The sequence below is a fragment of the Hemibagrus wyckioides genome, linkage group LG04, assembly GCF_019097595.1.
Source record: "Hemibagrus wyckioides isolate EC202008001 linkage group LG04, SWU_Hwy_1.0, whole genome shotgun sequence".
Lineage (NCBI taxonomy): Eukaryota > Metazoa > Chordata > Actinopteri > Siluriformes > Bagridae > Hemibagrus > Hemibagrus wyckioides.
In genome coordinates, this window is record NC_080713.1 from 8,943,585 (window position 1) to 8,961,520 (window position 17,936).

General features: G+C 41.5%; 1 protein-coding gene across 3 annotated transcripts; it reads right to left on the reverse strand.

Moving 5' to 3' along the window:
• Window positions 1-387: 387 nt before the first annotated feature.
• rsf1a (remodeling and spacing factor 1a) lies at window positions 388-17,848 on the reverse strand. Of its 3 annotated transcripts, XM_058387299.1 has the most exons (17): window positions 17,549-17,847; window positions 17,302-17,460; window positions 15,788-15,879; window positions 15,543-15,635; window positions 14,503-14,708; window positions 13,406-13,527; window positions 11,686-13,238; window positions 11,396-11,596; window positions 10,136-10,240; window positions 8,618-8,697; window positions 8,470-8,524; window positions 7,096-7,199; window positions 6,948-7,015; window positions 6,662-6,851; window positions 6,303-6,559; window positions 5,491-5,670; window positions 388-4,994 (listed from the first exon to the last, which is right to left on the reverse strand). In XM_058387299.1, exons 2-17 carry the CDS (start codon window positions 17,453-17,455, stop codon window positions 4,489-4,491), a joined length of 3,966 nt encoding a protein of 1,321 aa, XP_058243282.1. In that variant the 5' UTR covers window positions 17,456-17,460; window positions 17,549-17,847; the 3' UTR covers window positions 388-4,488. The 3 variants fall into 3 exon arrangements, with proteins under 3 accessions (XP_058243282.1, XP_058243283.1, XP_058243281.1); XM_058387300.1 differs by having other exon boundaries at window positions 5,491-5,664; window positions 17,302-17,848; XM_058387298.1 differs by having other exon boundaries at window positions 17,302-17,847.
• Between the last annotated feature and the right edge of the window lie 88 nt (window positions 17,849-17,936).

Below are 17,936 nucleotides of genomic sequence, written 5' to 3' on the forward strand. Positions count from 1 at the left end.
ACGTCTTCAGCAATTTGAGCAACAGTAGCTCGTCTGTTGGCTCGGATCACACGGGCCAGCCTTCGCTCCATACGTGCATCAATGACACTGACCACCGCAGACCGGGAACACCCCACAACAGCTGCAGTTTTGGAGATGGTCTGATCCAGTCGTCTAGCCATCACAATCTCGCCCTTGTCAAACTCACTCAAATCCTTACGCTTGCCCATTTTTCCTGTTTCTAACACATCAACTTTGAGGACAAAATGTTCACTTGCTGCCTAATATATCCCACCCACTAACAGGTGCCATAATGAGGAGTCTTATTCACTTCACCTCTCAGTACTCATAATGTTATGCCTGATTGGTGTAACTGAAAATATTAATAATAATAATAAAAGAACCATGTTTGCTGAAGCTGTAATAAACGCAGAGGCTTTATTCCACAGAGATACGCTTATCACGTTTATTTAGGTTTTTTGATTTGTTATGTACTGAGACTGAACATTAGAACAGTAAAATATAAGTAACACTCATTCCAGTTGAATAACTTTACAGCAGACAAAAGGCCACATTCACCGGGACTCTGGACTTGGTTGATGTGGTGTGTACCTGGAATGATTTGGTAGTGTTGTATTTCAAAGAACCAAGTAGAGCACACAGCACAGTCGTGAACGAATCGGGGTGAGGAGGGGGGGGTCGTGGAAGAAGAGGGCTTTGTTTAAAGTGCTTTTTGAACGAGAGTCGAAACTGTCTAGTTCTGGGCTGGGCCATCTTGGTACAATCAAAGGTGCTTTGATAAGTGCATTCAGTCAAGAGAATTTACTTCAGCCTAAGGGCAAGTCAACAGGCACATACATTTTTATACAGTATTAAACAAAAGGAACTCAAAGAGAACCTAAAAATAAAAATCAGCATGGACAGATTGAACTACCTCTGAACTAACTTTTGCAGATGCACTAGAATTCGACAAAAATTTGGGGGAAACGATTCAAAACATACCCAACCAGAAATAAGATCTTCTAGGATAGTAATAAGACATGCTACTTTCATGAAGTAGCTAAGATACTGTATGTAAGTCATTTCCATAGAAAGCTGCTAAACTAAACTTGCGTTAAACCTCCAAACTCGGTGCCATGATATTTCGTGGCACTTTTATTTCTTTACTGATGGCAAAAACACCTCAACATGGTTCGGGTTAAGATTCTCCTTGAACGAACTGAATGTATTAATTAAACACAGGCTGGCATCGAGGATCGTTATTCAAGATTAGCAAAACTGTTTCAAACAGATTCCCACAGAATCTCCTTCTCATATAAAAAAACTTTGTTGTTGTTGTTGTTGTTGTTTTCTTTACAGTGGATAAAACTGAAAACATTACTAAACCACCGATTTCAAAGGTGCTAGCATACAAGCAGAAAATATACAGTGTCTCTACAGGCTGAAAGAAGCTTGTGTTAGACGGATGAAACGTTTACTGGCCTTACAAATGACAGTGCTTTACTTTCTGAGGAACAGCTATAGTGTACGTGGATTACCGACACACACACATCCTGATTTTTTCCTGAGTCAATAAGGACTGGATTTTGATCAGTCAATCAGTGCAAACTTGATCATAAGACCCTTTACCTTTTATTTTTTATATATTTATTCGGTTTAATTTAGTGCTTAAAAACTTTAGATTTCAGTGACACAATATAATAGCACAGCATTTTAAGCCGAAGATATCAAAATAAAGCACTGTGTTAGCTAGCTAACTAGTTAGCTTTGACACCTGTTTACTTTGCTAGCAGTAGTTTGATATCAAACATTAGGTGGTTCTGCAATTTGCTAGCAAACTAGCTAATGTTAGGTGAACTAATTTCTATTGTAATTGTAATTATAAACCGGCATGAGGCGTTCCCATCCACATCAACCTTTTTTTTTTTTCAAAGCTACATTGTCGAGACATTCTTGAAGCAAAAAAAAAAAATCTATTCAATTCCCAATTTTACTACACACCTATGTTTATAGTTAAAATAGTTATCACCAAGCTCACTAGCTATTTATGTTGAACTATTACAAGGACAATAGCTTCCAGTATGGTGTTTTTGTCTAGCTGAACATTAAATTCTCAATTCTGAATGCTGGTTAATTTTCAGCAGTTCTGACAGGACAACTGGCTGGGATTCAAATCGCAGGTTTATATCCACTTGCACACTCGAAAACAGTATTGTTTATATAGTAACAGCTCATACACTATATGGCCAAAAGTTTTGGGACGGCTTTACAAGCACATGAATATAATATGGAGCTGGCCCACCCTTTGCAGCTATAACACAAGGTTTAGGAGTGTGTTTATGGGAATTTTTAACCATTCCTATGGAAGTGCATTTGTGAGGTCAGGCACTGATGTTGGATGAGAAGGTCTGGCTCGCAGTCTCTGCTCTAATTCATCACCAAATGTGTTCTATCAGGTTGAGGTCAGGACTCTGTGCAGGCCGGTCAGGTTCCTCCACACCAAACTCACTCATCCATGTCTTTATGGACCTTGCTTTGTGCACTGGTGTGCAGTCATGTCAGAACAGGAAGGGGTCATCTCCAAACTGTTCCCACAAAGTTGGGAGCATGAAATTGTCCAAAATGTCTTGGTATGCTGAAGCATTAAGTGTTCCTTTCACTGGAACTAAGGGACCAAGCTCAACCCCTGAATTCAATGATTTGGAGGGGTGTCCCAAAACTTTTGGCAATATAGGGTACGTTAGCTAAATCTATGTAGTAACAGTCAGTAAGGATTCTTTCACAAGAGTCTTTAGTTTATTCTGATTTCTCTCTAACACGACAATCCGTTTTCTGCCTTAAGAACTTTCAGACTGAGAAAATATGAGGCAGGTGAAGGAAGAACTTGTATAGCTGCCATAACATAAGTGATCACAGGGACTAGCGTGTAGCACGGATGGACCGCAATATTGAAATGTAACTATAAACGGATAAAAGTAAGTACTGTTGTGGAAAGGGAGCACATTTCTGTGGCGTAAGAAGTAGATTCAACTTTGGGGTAATAAGAGCAACTCTGCTTTGCTATGGGCCGCATCAAAGAGCAAGCCAAGTGTTGATTAGTTTCCTAAAACAGCATGTCCCAAAATGTTTTGTTTATTATAGAACATATTCCTCCACCACATTCTTACAAAACAGCAAACTAATCCTAATTAGATAGCTTTACCCACAGATTTTAAACTGCATTTCATTTATACAGTCTGGCCCAGTCAGATATTTGTGTAATAACAAAAATTCAGTAATATTCGAATCACTGAAAGTTGACTCGTTCACAAACGACACATTAGTCTGTTCCACCCGGAAACATTTGGGGGACTTGTAGAAATCACACGCATGAAAAATTACCATGTTTTGTAGTTTTTTTGTAATGTGTGTGATTTCTATAAGTAACCCAGATATATCAGGGTGGACCGAACTAAGGTGTCATTTGTGAATGCGTCAACGTTCTGTGATTCACAAAAATGAGTCATTTAGTTTCATCAGTGTAGACATGCTGTTACTCTGGTGGCAGTGTGTAATTTGTTTATTCAAAATACTTCCATTTGAACCTCTTTTCCACATCTGAGCTGCCTTTAGCGTGACTCAAAGACCTGTGTTTGACTCCCAGCTGTGTGCATGATGAGCAAGACAGGAAGCATCTGCTGCACTGCTGTTTCTTTTTTAAAGAATGTCCTGAATGTATTAATCAGTTACAATTATTTCAATGAAATTGAAATTGCAGTAGTGCAGTGTAAAGAAATGCAGCAGTTTTAGCCATTAAGAGTGCAAACGCTGGTCAAAATATCAAACTTTGTCTGATTTTGAAAAATGAATCGTTTTGGAACCGAAGGAGTCGACTCTTTTTGTTGAGTCGAGCTAAAAGATTCGGCTCACTGGAAAAAGAGCCGAAATTACCATCACTAGTGGACCATTTTGGCATGGAAGACCATTATAGAGTCCTGGCCCTTTTCTCAAGAATAAAATCCAGACCAGATCAAGACTTTATGTTCAGTTTTCGATCTGTTTCGAAGCTTCTTGAAAAGGAAAACATAAATGTGGAAAAAAAAAAACTTTTAGTGTTTTGAGTCTATATCCATACATTTGAAGTTTTTTAGCATATTTCAGTATCAGGAGCTTTAAATTCACAGACATTCCAGTCTCTTGCTAATTACACTGTGGAATTAAAATGATAGCCCAGGTCCACTAAGAACGCCGCTAACGTTAGAGAAACTAGTGTGGCCATGACTTATGATCAAGTTTGCGACTGGTGGATCAAATACACTTTAAAATGTTCGACCTTCCGCTCATAAAAACCAGGATGTGCACCGAGACCCTGCTCTACATCTGACATGTGCATGATGTATGTAACTAAAGTGTGTTCGGACATCACATGGAAATTCCTCTGGAAATTTGGATTGGTCCAGTACACTGAAAAACACTCAAAAAAAAAAGAAAAGGCAATGAGAAAATAATATATGAAATCTCGTCAGCACATCACGATAACTGTTCGCTGTCAAAAACAAAGTTAACAAAGTCCGTAGCGGCGGTGAGGTCATCCTCCTCCTCCTCGTCCTCCTCTTCCTCGTCTTCATCCTGCGCTGAAGATCTCGGAGGAAGCAGGCCATTGTGCTTCAGCATGGAGTCCTTCGAGCCTCTAGTGTGTGCTCTCACACTCAGCTCCCTGCAGTCTGTAACACCGCTATCCGGCTTTCCGGCCATCTTTCTCAGCTGTCTTTTCTCCACCCCGTCCTCTTCTTCCTCGTCCGATTCGATACGGTTCAGGCTTTTACGGAGAGGCCTCTTCTCCTCATCGGACACACCGGCGTCTCGTTCCTCGTCCGATTCTTCGTCTTCCTCGCTCGAACTTCTTGCTGGTTTCAGCTTGAGCCGTTTGTGCCTCTGTTTGGAGTCTTCCCTCGTGGACTGTCTCTTTCTGCCTCGTTGTCTGCTCCTCGAGTCAGAATCCTCCTCCGGCTCGGAGTCCTTTGAAATGACAGACGCTGGAATAAAATGCAGATGAATTAGAATTGTTCATTTCAGTGCTGTTTGAGTTCTCAAATCTGATTGGTCGAAAAGTGTTGATTTTTATTCTTGATTAGTGTTCCATTTAAAGTGGATGATGAGTCTATGTCCTACTATATTTTCCGTCAATGGTTGAAGGAAGCAATAAAAATAAACACAACTGAGCACTGCTTGATGAACTGATGCAGACGTTCTCCTAAGTACTGAGGCATTAGAACTGGTAGATTTTAGGAACGATTCAACCATACATGAAATATACACAATTCTCCCTTTTATTCCTGAATGCACTTTTTTTAACCTAAAACATTTTAATGTCTTCCTTCCTAGGCTTTTCACTGGTGCTAGAGAATGTAGTGATCGTAGGTAACAAATAAAAGGAAGTGTATAGCTACCAGTTTAACAGTAGATGGTCTCCAGGCTAAACAGAGGCTAAGGTAAGTTCAGATAATGAAACAGTTTGCAGGTCTGACTCACTGTTAGAGCTGGAAATTCGCCGGCGGCGTGGCGCTTGATTAGTTTTCCGTTCAGAGACTTTATGTGACCCCTCCGACTCGGACGTCTCGCAGTAGTTGATCTGGGCTTTCTGACTGCGCCGTGACCTTCTCCTGCTCAGATTCACGTCGCTGTCACTGACCTCACTAGAGCCCTCTGTGTCTACCACAAGAAAAAAAAAACAGAAGAAATGCTGTAAAAGTTGAAAGTTTAGTTAATGTCCACCTTGATGACCGATCCAACAGGCGAGCTACTGTTGCTCAAATTGCTGAAGAAGTTAATGCTGGTTCTGATAGAAAGATGTCAGAATACACAGTGCATGACGGGTCAGGGCTGTTTTGGCAGCAACAGGGGGACCAACACAATATTAAGCAGGCGGTCATAATGTTATGCTTGATCAGTGTACTACTACTATTAATAATAATCAAAATAACAATATTAACAATTAAACATTAACAAGAAGATCCTAGCAAACAGCAGGGAGAACTAACCTATATTTAACACAGAATTCTAATGTTTACTGGTAGAGGAGACAGCTGGTTTTTAGATGAGACAGCATTTTATATTATATATATATATATAAAACAAAAAATGTGAATTTTCATATATAAAAAAAATATAAATAAAATACATTTATGCTGTAGAAGACATTTACAGTGTCAAATAATCATTAACCTAAATAGTGTTACAAATTTTGTTACTATAAAAATAACAGTATTGTGATTAATGTAAAAATTAAACTGAAAAACATCACACGTGTTCCAAATTCTCAGAGCATTATTATGACTACAAACCCATCTCTTCTTCCTCCTCCTCTTCCTCGTCCTCCTCTTCTTCTTCTTCCTCCTCCGAAGAGCCTTGGTGGCGCCGAGCTGATCTGCGTGTCTTCCTCTTGATTCTCTGTGCTTGGCCGTTTCTGGCTGTTCTCCTGCTTGAAGGCAGACGCTCTATGCTGCTGGTGATGCTGCCTCTCTCACTTCCCTCCCAGGAGGCAGCATCAGCCTCGCTGCCTCCATCGTCCCCCGACACCACAAAATCATCCTCCTCCATACTGGGCTCAAAGGAAGGGGACGGAAGAAACAGGACAGAAAGGCTGATTACTGATGTGTTAGTAGCCAGATGGTTGTAGGTTCAATCAGTGATAACAACTCACCTGTCACTGATCTGAAACTCATCCTCACTCTCCTCCTCATCCAGCGTACTTTCGCTGTCTAAATCGTTTAGTCTCCGGCGGCGTTTCCTCTTGCACGGAGCAGGAGTTTTCACAGGCTGTCGGATCTCTTTGGCTTCCTCTTTCTCTTCCTGGTCTGTGATAGCCGCCATATCCTTACCAAATCCCACATCTAAGGGAAACGACACAAAACGCTACAACTTCTTCCGAGAACAATGAACAAACTGGTATCCTTTTGTCTGCTCACACATACACAAGATTCCCTCACCTCCGCCATCTGAATTCTGGACATCTTCCTCTATTGCTTCATCGATCGCCTCATCAAAGTCGTCAAACCTGGTAAGTAATTAAAAAATAAATAAACCAAATGTGCTTATAGGAGATGAGAACAGGTTTGAGCTGTGTAACCCGCACACCTGTAACTAATGGATTTCCTCTTCCTTGTGGATCTCCTCTCCAGATTCTTACACTTCTTGGCACCTTTTTTCTTCTCTTGTTTCCCATCCTCTGCATCAGCATCCTGTGGGTAAGAGGAAGAAATAGATTACAAATCCAGCCGGTCAAACGACTGCCCACTTTATTGCTATGAGTCAAAAGATCCTCAGCAAACGTGTGAAGTTGAACAGATGTGTGTGGCCTAAACCAGAAGCTTTTTAACATCCTTTTCCTTTAGCCTTTATTTGTCACATATACATTACTGCACAGTGAAATTCTTTCTTCACATATCCAATCCTTGGAGGTTGTCGTCAGAGCGCTTGAACCCCCGATCTTCCTGTCAACGACCCAGAGCCTTAACCACTTGAGCCACCACTGCCCCCTGAGCTCATAAATTAGAAAATATATCAAAATAAAAATAGAAAATAGACCAATTTTTCCACCCCAAATTTTCTTCGATTGTCCAGTATTGGCAAATCTATGCCCATGACAGCCTCAGATTCCTGTTTCAGGCTGAAAGTAGTGGAACCCAATATGGTTCTGCTTGAATAGATAATGCAGCCACTGCAAGATTCAATATTTTGTGAGTGCTGAGATGCTTTTCAGCTCACCACATCTGTAAAGAGTAATTATATACATCCTTCCTGGCAGTTCAAACCAATCTGGCCATTTTCCTTGGTCCTCTCTTATCAACAAGTTGCTTCTGTTACTCACTCAGTGCTTTTTATTTATCTCACCAACTCAATCACAGGAGATATTCAAACCAGCCCTATTGGTACCAACAACCATGCCAGTAAGTCAGAGAGATCATACCCTGGATCATTTTCCCCATTCTGTTGTTTGATGTGAACATTAAGCTCTTGATCCTGTATATGTATGGGGGTTTTGTTTTGTTTAAATTGCACTGCTGCCACCTGATTGGCTAATCTGGTAGTTGCATAAATAAACAAGTGTACAGGTGTTCCTAATAAAGTGGACATTGAGCGGATATGCTAAGTGAAACGACACACAACTGGAAAAAAAAAAAAAAACTGCAAATTGCTCGGTCCTGAAAACTTTATCAGATGTTAAATAAATGCCTATGATTATGTTCATCTTTGTTCATTAAAAATAGAGCATTTATATATTTCATCTTAAAATGTGCGAGGGCCAGCCTCCTGAATCCGTTACCATAGCAACGATAACATAGCAGAAAAAATACATTAATATAAACCTGTAAATTAAAGCCACTACTCTGAGAGGTGCTGCTGTAGAAAAATCAATCCAGAAACTAAATTATTTACTACACCAGAGTATTTTAGAAATACCTGCTGAACAAGAGTGTGTTTAAAAGAAAAGAAATGAAATGTACTTACTGGATTGGGTATGATGTTCTCCACGCTGATTCCCACGTACACCAATCTCTCACGCCTATAGACACAAAAACACGACGGTCTGAACTTCTACACATTAACCAAACGGTCAAACGTGTGTGTGTGTGTGTGTTGCGTGTTCTATCTGCACCTCCTCTCGGCTCGTTCCCGTTTCTTCAGAGCCGTGTCCAGGTTCTGCAGCTGTTCCTCCAGCCTCTCACACAGCAACTTCTGAAAACGACATTACACACAGCTATTCACACTCTAGGCTTGCTCATACTGTACAATTACAATAAAGTGACTATTTAGTCTTGCACGTAGATCCATTAATAGCTCTGTGATCAGAGAATAGTTTTGTTTGTGCTTCAATCTTTTGTACGGTCATGCATTCAGAATAGTATAAAGTGTGCATGCATGTATTTTCCCTGTTTGGTCAGCTGCCACTGCCGACTCATCAGCCAGATATCTACCCATCGCGCCGGAGAGGATGAAGGCTAGCATGTGCTTCCTTCTAGACGAGGCATCTTTTTCAGCTGCTGCTCGTGCAACGTCACAGGGCAGCGTTACAAGCCTTTATCTACCCTCTTCCACATACATGAGGTCACAGACACGGACGGGTGGCCAGTATCACTCTGTCTGACGAGGAGAGAGAAAGCATGCCATCCATTCCACCCAGGTCAATTCTGCCCTCTTAACTCAACGTCAGGATTCAGTCTCCAGTCATTTTTACCTCACAATTGGCTGAGCCACATCCAAGACAAACTGAATTTGATAACGGAGTATAGAATATTACTTTTTAGTCAATTTAAGTGAATACAGTGGAGCTTCTTTCATAATATATAGCTAAAATGAGGGGAAAAATAGTCTCCAAACCTAATCTGAAGAAGGCAGTGTATGATATATGAAGAAGAAAACTACACTGGATCAAGATTCTAGCTGAGTCGGCAAGTTATTAGAGTATATTTATAGCACACAGAAACCGGGATACTGAAGTTGATTCATGATTTTGTTTTTTCTCCCCTCACTGTTAAGATCTTTTTACCACAACAACATTTTAATACTATTACTAATTTTGTTCCCCAACATGTACTAATGAAAGGACAGCTTTTAAAGATAACACACTGAATGTCTTGTTTCTTTTGTGGTGTACTCAGGGGCATGCAAAGATGAAGGAATCTAGAGATGCTTCATGAAGATTTTGGACAAGATGGATTTTGGAAAAGATGCCAGCTCCATGTGGACTTTGAGGACAACAAGCTCCTAATCAATACACAACAAAACCTTCTACATATGCTGTATCTGCATCACACAACTAAAACTGACTGGACAGGACTGTAGAAAAGACGTTATTTATAAATCACACTCTCCGTGCCACGCAAATGAGGATGAGGTTCCCTTTTGACTCTGGTTCCTCTCAAGCTTTCTTCCTCTTAACATCTAAGGGACTTTGGACTACTTTTGGGATCTTGGACTTTTGTACTACGTTTCTTATGTTCTGTAAAGCTGCTTTGAGACAATGTGCATTGTTAAAAGTGCTATACAGGTAAAATTGAATCAAATGCAAAAAAAAAAGCTACTGGTCAAGTGGGCTGTAAAAGCATGGGATGTAAAAGCTCACAGTTATGCTGTTATACTGATGATGGAGCTTAGCTTTTATGTCACTACTCACATGCTGACACGGAGGGCAGAACCACTCTCCATCAGGAATGATCATCAGAGGAGGGCGCAGGCAGGCCGTGTGGTAGCCACTATCACACCGGTCACAGAGAAGAATCTGAGAAGAAAAAAAACCCATTGTCATTAGATGGTTATATGGAATCAGGGTGTTTGATGGACAGGAGGTAGAATCCATTTTGTAATTTCACCGTCACAATTTAAGATAACAGCAGTGTCTCACATGATGCACTATACACTACACTGATCAGGCAAAACATTATGAGCACTGACAGGTAAAGTGAATAAGACTGGTTATCTCCTCATCATGGCACCTGTTAGTGGGTGGGATATATTAGGCAGCAAGTGAACATTTTGTCCTTAAAGTTGATGTGTTAGAAGCAGGAAAAATGGACAAGCATATTTAAAAATGGCTAGATGACTGGATCAGAGCATCTCCAAAACTACAGCTCTTGTGGGGTGTTCCCGGTCTGCAGTGGTCAGTACCTATCAAAAGTATCCTTTAAGTCTTATAAGTTACGAGGTGCGGCCCATGGAGGAACTGCTGCTAACATCTTGGTGCCAGATACCATCACACCGTCAGGGATCTAGTGGAAACCATGCCTCGATGGGTCAGGGCTGTTTTGGCATCAGAAAAGGGGACCAATACATAATGTTATGCCTGATATGTGATTTGAGACAAATGTTCTGTCAATATCAGAAATCTAAGTCTAAGGGCTGCTCTGATGCTCATCTAAAAGACACAAATTATTACAGTCATGGAATATGTGAAAGCTCGGATCAGTGTATGTAATGTAAGCAGAGGGTCCGAGAATCTACATGGAGAACATTCATTCATCCATCCATCCATCCATTCCATACACCACTTATCCTACTGGGTCACAAGGAGTCTGGTGCCTATGCCAGAAAACTCAGGGCACAATGCAGGGGACACCCCGGACAGGATGTCAGTCTATCACAGGGCACAATAGCACACACACTCACACACCTATTCACACACTATGGACAATTTAGAGCTGTCAATCAGCCTACATGTTTCTGACCTGGGGGAGGAAACAGGAAACCCCCAAAGCACGAGGAGACCATGCAAACTCACCACACATGATATGTTATAGAATTACACTGTGAAATTAAAATCTATTTTTCCATCGAGCTAAACCTTGCTGTTAAGCTCCCCAAACACTGACTATAACACTAATTATTTGTTCTGTAAATGTGTTTATAGCAGGAGGAATGAAATGGACATGTGACCCACCAGTTCAGGATGGTTGATGAGGCCGCAGTGTTTACAGGCATCTTCAGGTAGAACTTCCCCCGAGTGCTGTGAATCCAACTCACTCTTCTCGTCATCTCTCTCAGACTTGCTCTCGCACACTGCGTCTGCTCCTGGAACGACTTCGGGTTTGCGAGTTTTTGAAGGTTTGGACCAGCGAGGCCGTCTGTGTCGTCGTTTCCCCTGAAATGTGTGCCAGACAGATTTAACTGGACCGTCTAAACATCTAGCATCAAGGAATATTCTGGATCGACACGTGAAAAGCTTACTACCTTAGTGGACTTGATTTGTCCATCTGAGGTGATTTTCTTGTGCAGGTCCCTCTTGTGAAGCGCCCGCTCCTCTTCCTGATCCACGTGCTCTTCCGCCTCACGTGCCGCAGAGGGCGCCATATGTTTCTGCTCCTGAATCTCTGCCAGCTTGGGACTGGGCTTACAGATTCTGGCCGACCTGCGGAGCTCAGGAGTTCGCCTGTGCAGCGGGATCTTGATCTTGAGACGTATACCTTCTTTCTGAAGTTCGGAGGACACTTCCTCGTCATCGAGTTTATTTCGATCCTCCCCGCTTTGCAGCTTTAGCTTGGCTTTTTCGGAGCGTCTTTTTTTGGAACTTTTAAATCCTTTGCTGTCGTTTTCTTCTGCAGCTCTGTCACCTGTCCCTCCATCGGGGATCATCGTCAGTTTAGCCGTCCTGCTTCCAGCCAGTTCTTCCCCACTACCCGTCTCCTTCAGCTTCGCTACCGTTTCCTGCTCAGTGCTAGACCTAATAACCGACTCTCCATCACTATACTCGATACGCTTTTCGGCATCTGTTGGTAGAGCTAACAATAACGCAGCTCGCTCCGTAGCATCTGCTCCAAGAGCCTTTACTTTGGCGTCAGTCTCTGCGTGCTCAACTCTAAGCGTCATCTCTTCGCTCATGCTCGAATGATGAGTGGCTTGGGAAATACTAGGCTTTCTAACAAGCACAGACTGCCTTATGCTCTCAGCATGTGCTGCCTCAGTCTTAAAGCTCTTCACGTCGCGGTCTTCGTGCAGTCCGTTTCGATCCTTGGTGGGATTTCCTGAACCATCAGGCACAGGAAAAGTTGGCTTTCTCTCAATCGGACCCATTATCACTCCGAAACCTACATACTGTTCTCTTTTACTCTGACCTATAACCCTGTCCTGGACAGATTCGCTGCTTTGCTTTGCCTGCGAATTTTCAATAAGAACTGGAGATGGTGCTATTTTCTTTTCTCCAGTGTGCTCCATTGCTGCTGGGTTGCGTACAATTATCCCACCCACAGAAACACTGCCGTTGCTGTTGTTGTTATTGTTTACGTGGCTGTAATGACTGTTGTCGTATCCTTCGCTTCGTTTGAGTTCCCTCTTTTTCAGGGGTATCTTAGCCTGCTGGTCACTTTTCATGGCTCTCTCGAAATCTTCTGCCGTCCTCTCTTTTTTGTCCATACAGGAATCTGTCTTTGCTGGAAGTTCTTGTTTGACGGAACTGGGTGCCATGACGACCGAGATGGCGTTCCAGTGTCGAGGTGAATCCCTCGACTCGTCCTTGATGAGGCTCTTAATTGTGCTCACCCTGTTGTCTATAACAGGAGTCTGGTCCAATTTTGGTGTTTCGGTGCCAAGCACTTTCAGCTCTTCCTTTTGCTCTTGTTTTACCTCAAGTGGTCCAGCAGAACCTTTTCTTTTATTTTCACACACGATCTGACTTTCTTCTTTAACGGATCGGTCGGAATTTACATTTACAGTACAAGTAATTGGCTTGCTTTCTTCTTCTGAGGCACACTCCGCTTTAGCCGCCTTGTTCGTGACTTTAAGATCACCTTAGGGGGAAAAAAATGTACAACACATTCAGATTCAAATCACACCTAACCACAGATAGCAATAAACAGTTAATGAAGTGACTCATGACAAGAACAGCGTACACACAACAAGATCATAATTATTCAGTAAGTACGGGAACGTAGAGCACCGGGTGGTGGTTTATTACCTCCGCAGCTTTTCTCGTCTCCTGGGTTGCCAGAAGTACCGTCGTGTCGCTCCTCATCCGTCACGGCTGGTTCTATCTTAGCTTTAAGGAGCTCCAAAATGTCTGCTAACTCATTCCTATCCCTGTTAAGACAAATGATATCGCTCTGCCAATGACTCAGCTTTTAATAAGTGTTCAGAAGTCAAAGTGAACTCAAGGCCCTCAAGGCCTACTGGCAGAGTCACGATATGTCCATCTTTAAGAAAAAGGGACCACTACTGCAGGATTACGACTTAAAGTAACAGTTCTAGCCTAATACACAGACTTGGATAATGAGGCAGGAAATGTCTTTAGTTCGATGTTCGAAGTTCTTTCTGTAAAAAAATGTCCTTAATATCCTGCACAGGTGGCGTGAGGTTTAGCTGAATTGAATTACTTAAGAACTGCGGTTTACGGAACGTGTTTCACAATAGAATTTTAGCTGGAAATTTATTTCTACATCAGCCTCATACTAAAGAATCAACAGGCACAGAACTTACGTTTTGGCTCATTAAAAAAATATTTAAATATTTCCTTAGGGGATCAACCAGAGTGTACACGAAAAAGAGTGTACACGATTCCCCCCCTTTTAATTCTATTTTATTTATTTATTCATTTAAGGTTATTTTATTAGGATTGGAATTACTGGGTAGAAAAAGTAATGACTTTGTGCCACTGATCAATTTCTGCTTTAATTTAAAAAAAAAAAAAAAAAAAAAAAAAGGGAAAATATTGTGTACATTCTTGCTCTTTTTCGATTCAATTTTATTTAAATAGTGCTTTAACAATAGACATTATCATGAAGCAGCTCTAAAGAAAAATATAAATTCAGGATAGAAATAAAAGCTTTCAATTTAAATGTATCCCTAATGAGCAAACAGAAGTGAGAATGGTGAGGAAAAACTCCCTGAGACAATATGAGGAAGAAACCCCGAGAGGAACCAGACTCAAAAGTGAAACTATCCTCATCTGAATTGTGACAAAATATTAATCGTCTGATTTATAACATCATAACATTTCCAGTGATGACTGAAGTAGCTTCCTGGTAGTCTCCAGACTGTTGCTTCAACACTGCTTACCTGACAATGCACCTCCATGATGACCCATCCAGATCGTCCTGCTCCTCCACGTAGAGCCGAACGTTCTGGTCTTGGTCCAGTTGGAACCAGTATAGGAGCCCTTCCTTATCTCTTCCGATCGGCTGCAGGCGCATCTGCTCAGGGTCTTCCTCGTTCACTGCCATCTTAAACTTGAGGTTGTCATCAAATTGGCTTTCACACAAATACTGTAAAACAAACAAACGATCAAATACAGTTTCTTATTACTATGTATTGTATAATACTGGTCTGCATGTAGTAAGGCATGGTAGTGCTACAGGACAGCTCTGGTTTAATTCTGAGTTCAGGTTACTGCCTGTGTTGTCTTTCACATGTCCTCCAGTTTCCTCCCAGCTCCCAAAATCATGCTGGTTAGTGAGCTGGCTATAGTAAATTATGTCAACATTCCTGCCTTGTGTCCAGTATTCCTAGGATTGGGTCTTGACCAGGATAAAGTGATTACTGAGCATGGACATCATTCATGTAATTAAACAATAATAAAGTACTAAGAACCTTTTATTTTGTATATGACTATATTCAATCGTTCAATCACCTCCAGAAATCGCTTTATCCGGGTCAGAGCCTACCAGGAGAACACTGGAGATGAATCGGAAAATATACACCATGTACACACACACACACACACACACACACACACAGACACTTAGACACTCAAACACACACACCTAGGTCAAACTAGACTAGCTAACCCAGCTGTTTTTTGGAGGTCGGAGGAAATCAGAGAACCCGGATGAAACCCACACGGACACAAGAACAACACGTTTCTATTCAAACTGTAACCTAAGCTCAGGATCGAACTGGGGGACCCAGGAGCTGTTAGGAGTAACACAATCCAAAGCACCACCATGCTGCCCACTGTATTCATATAAATCGGGATATAATCATCTTGCATTAATAAGGTACAAGTACAGTCTCAAAGTTCTACAACTTTTTTTTTTCCCCTCCCTATGTAAATATGTTATAAATCTGTTCACAGTTGCCAGCTCCTTTCAAAGCAGCACCTTAAGGATGTCGGCCTTGCACTCCATGGACATTTCCGGGTATCCTTTTCTCTCCAGCTCCCATGCCCAGGTACTGTTAAACTCCTGACACACCTACATTAAAAAAAAAAAAAAAGTACATAAAATAAAAAAAGAAATCAATAGATAAGACAAGATTATCAACCAATAAAATCACTACACACAAGAATATAATATTCAAGGATCTGAACAAAAGGTACACATAGTACTAAAGAACAAAACCTTACCCTAACAAGATGCTTCTCCCATCTGTCTGACGTCACCGACTTGCCAAGTTTGCGAAGTAACTTCACATGGAGCTCAACAAGAGGCTGGGGAACTACAAAGTCCCAGAAAGATGATCAATAAACCAATAACATCAATTCGTGCATACAGTTGAATGCAAAAGTTTTTCGCACCATTAAGACAAAGACATGTAAGGCGGTTCGACTGACATGATATAAAATAATGGTTGATTTGAATTAATCTGCATGTAATGCATCATTCAGGTAGAAAGCCAACTGATGGCTGAGGAGGATGTGGTCATTTGTTGACATGCAGAATAAAACCATCAGAAATATGTCTATTTGATCGATCTATGCCAATATGTCATTTGCACCTCATCAGATAAGTTTGTAAAATGGTTTGGACTAGTGCATTTCTGCTGTAAGAGCTTTTCTGGATGATTACACACAATATCGATTATCCAGGGGGGGTCTACGAGTTACTTTATGATCCATGTATAATGTGCTTTAATACATGGTTACTAACATTTATTACTACTGTATAACTATTAACCTTCTGATGTATGTTACATGAGACAGTGTTGTTATTATACATAATATGTTATTGACCACTGTTTTACATTAGTAAAAATGTTATTGACCACTATTTTAAGCTTGTACGCCAAAGCACTGTCATGTTTATCCTAGACAAATAATAAAAGTAAACAATGTGTGAAATGCGAAATAATATTTGTGCCATAAAAAACAACAACAGTGGAAAGGAAGTTGCACTCAGAAGTTGCGCGCATGCGCAGAAGAGACGGCCGGCGGCTCTGTCCTGTTTGTCACAATGTTGCTAGCTAAAACTGGATGTAAACACTAGCCTCCATTTAAAAGTGTCTATACTCAATAAAACCCTAAACTGTGCTACTGTTGGAAAACCACGGCCAGTGTTGACCAGTGTATATCCTGGAGAAATATTTGGTCCAGATTTGGATGTAGAGTTAAAAACAGGAGAGCAAGAACAAACCCAATGGAAAAAAAAAATTCCACCTGACAGTTAGCTAGCGGGAATAAGATGCTAGTTCATGTTGACCAGAAACAGTAGAGAATTAAGTTGAAAATAATAATAATAAACAAAAGACTTTAAAGAAAGCAAATAAAACAAGTGAGCTACATCATCATTCGTGTGGTTTATTCTTACTTAACAGCCCCCAAATAATGGCCTTCTATCTTGTTCTAACGGTAGATCAAATCCAGAAAACTAGCATGTTAGCCAAGAGCTGTGTTTCTCAGTCCTTTAGCTAGTAGACTGCTTCCTGCTCTAATAACACCTGATCTCCGCTCTGTAACACGTTCTTCGCGTTATTACAACGTGTGTTAGAGCTGGGGACAGATCAAATGTGGAGTTAATACGGTGTAAGACACTGAACCGTGATGATGAAGATGATGATGGTGGTGATGATGATGATGATGATGGAGAGACCCTCTCTATACCCATCCTCAACGTCGCAGTAAAATGTCCTTTTCCCCCTCACCTGATGATGTATCCTGCAAGTATCCCTCCATCTGCGGGAAAGTCATTTCGGGCAGATCCAGAGCAGCACCGTATCGCTCTAAAAACGAGCACACGACGGCAAAGCTCGGACATAAACCCGGAGGAAGACCCGCTGGAGCTACCGGAGCAGCCATTTTCCCTACCCGGGTTACAGTATAGAGTGAGATTAAAGCCAGGGAGGACCGAGGCCTGCCCACAATTCAACGCGACGGGGAAAGCATCATTACCAGATCGCGTTGTGGATCACTCGGTGATTACAACTTTCAGAAAATGCGTCATGCATAAACCGATTTGGTGATGTAAAGTGTTGTGGCTACCACCAATAATCCAGCAATCAAGACAGCACCGGTAACCTTGTTTCAGTGCTGCGCCGCTAAAACACCACAAATCCCTTGAGGATGTTTCTGCATTTTTTTTTTTTTTTTATCATTTAACACTATTAATTATCAATAATTTCTCTCATGAACCCTTGCTGACAAGGAAGAGGATGGAAACCATGCCGTCTCCAAGTGGGCGTTATCTTTCTCCCACCGGTATTTTAATAAACCCCGCCTTCCTGCGCTGCGACCGGCTCGCTGCGGATCTGTCCAATCCGCGGGCTGCCTGTGTCATGAT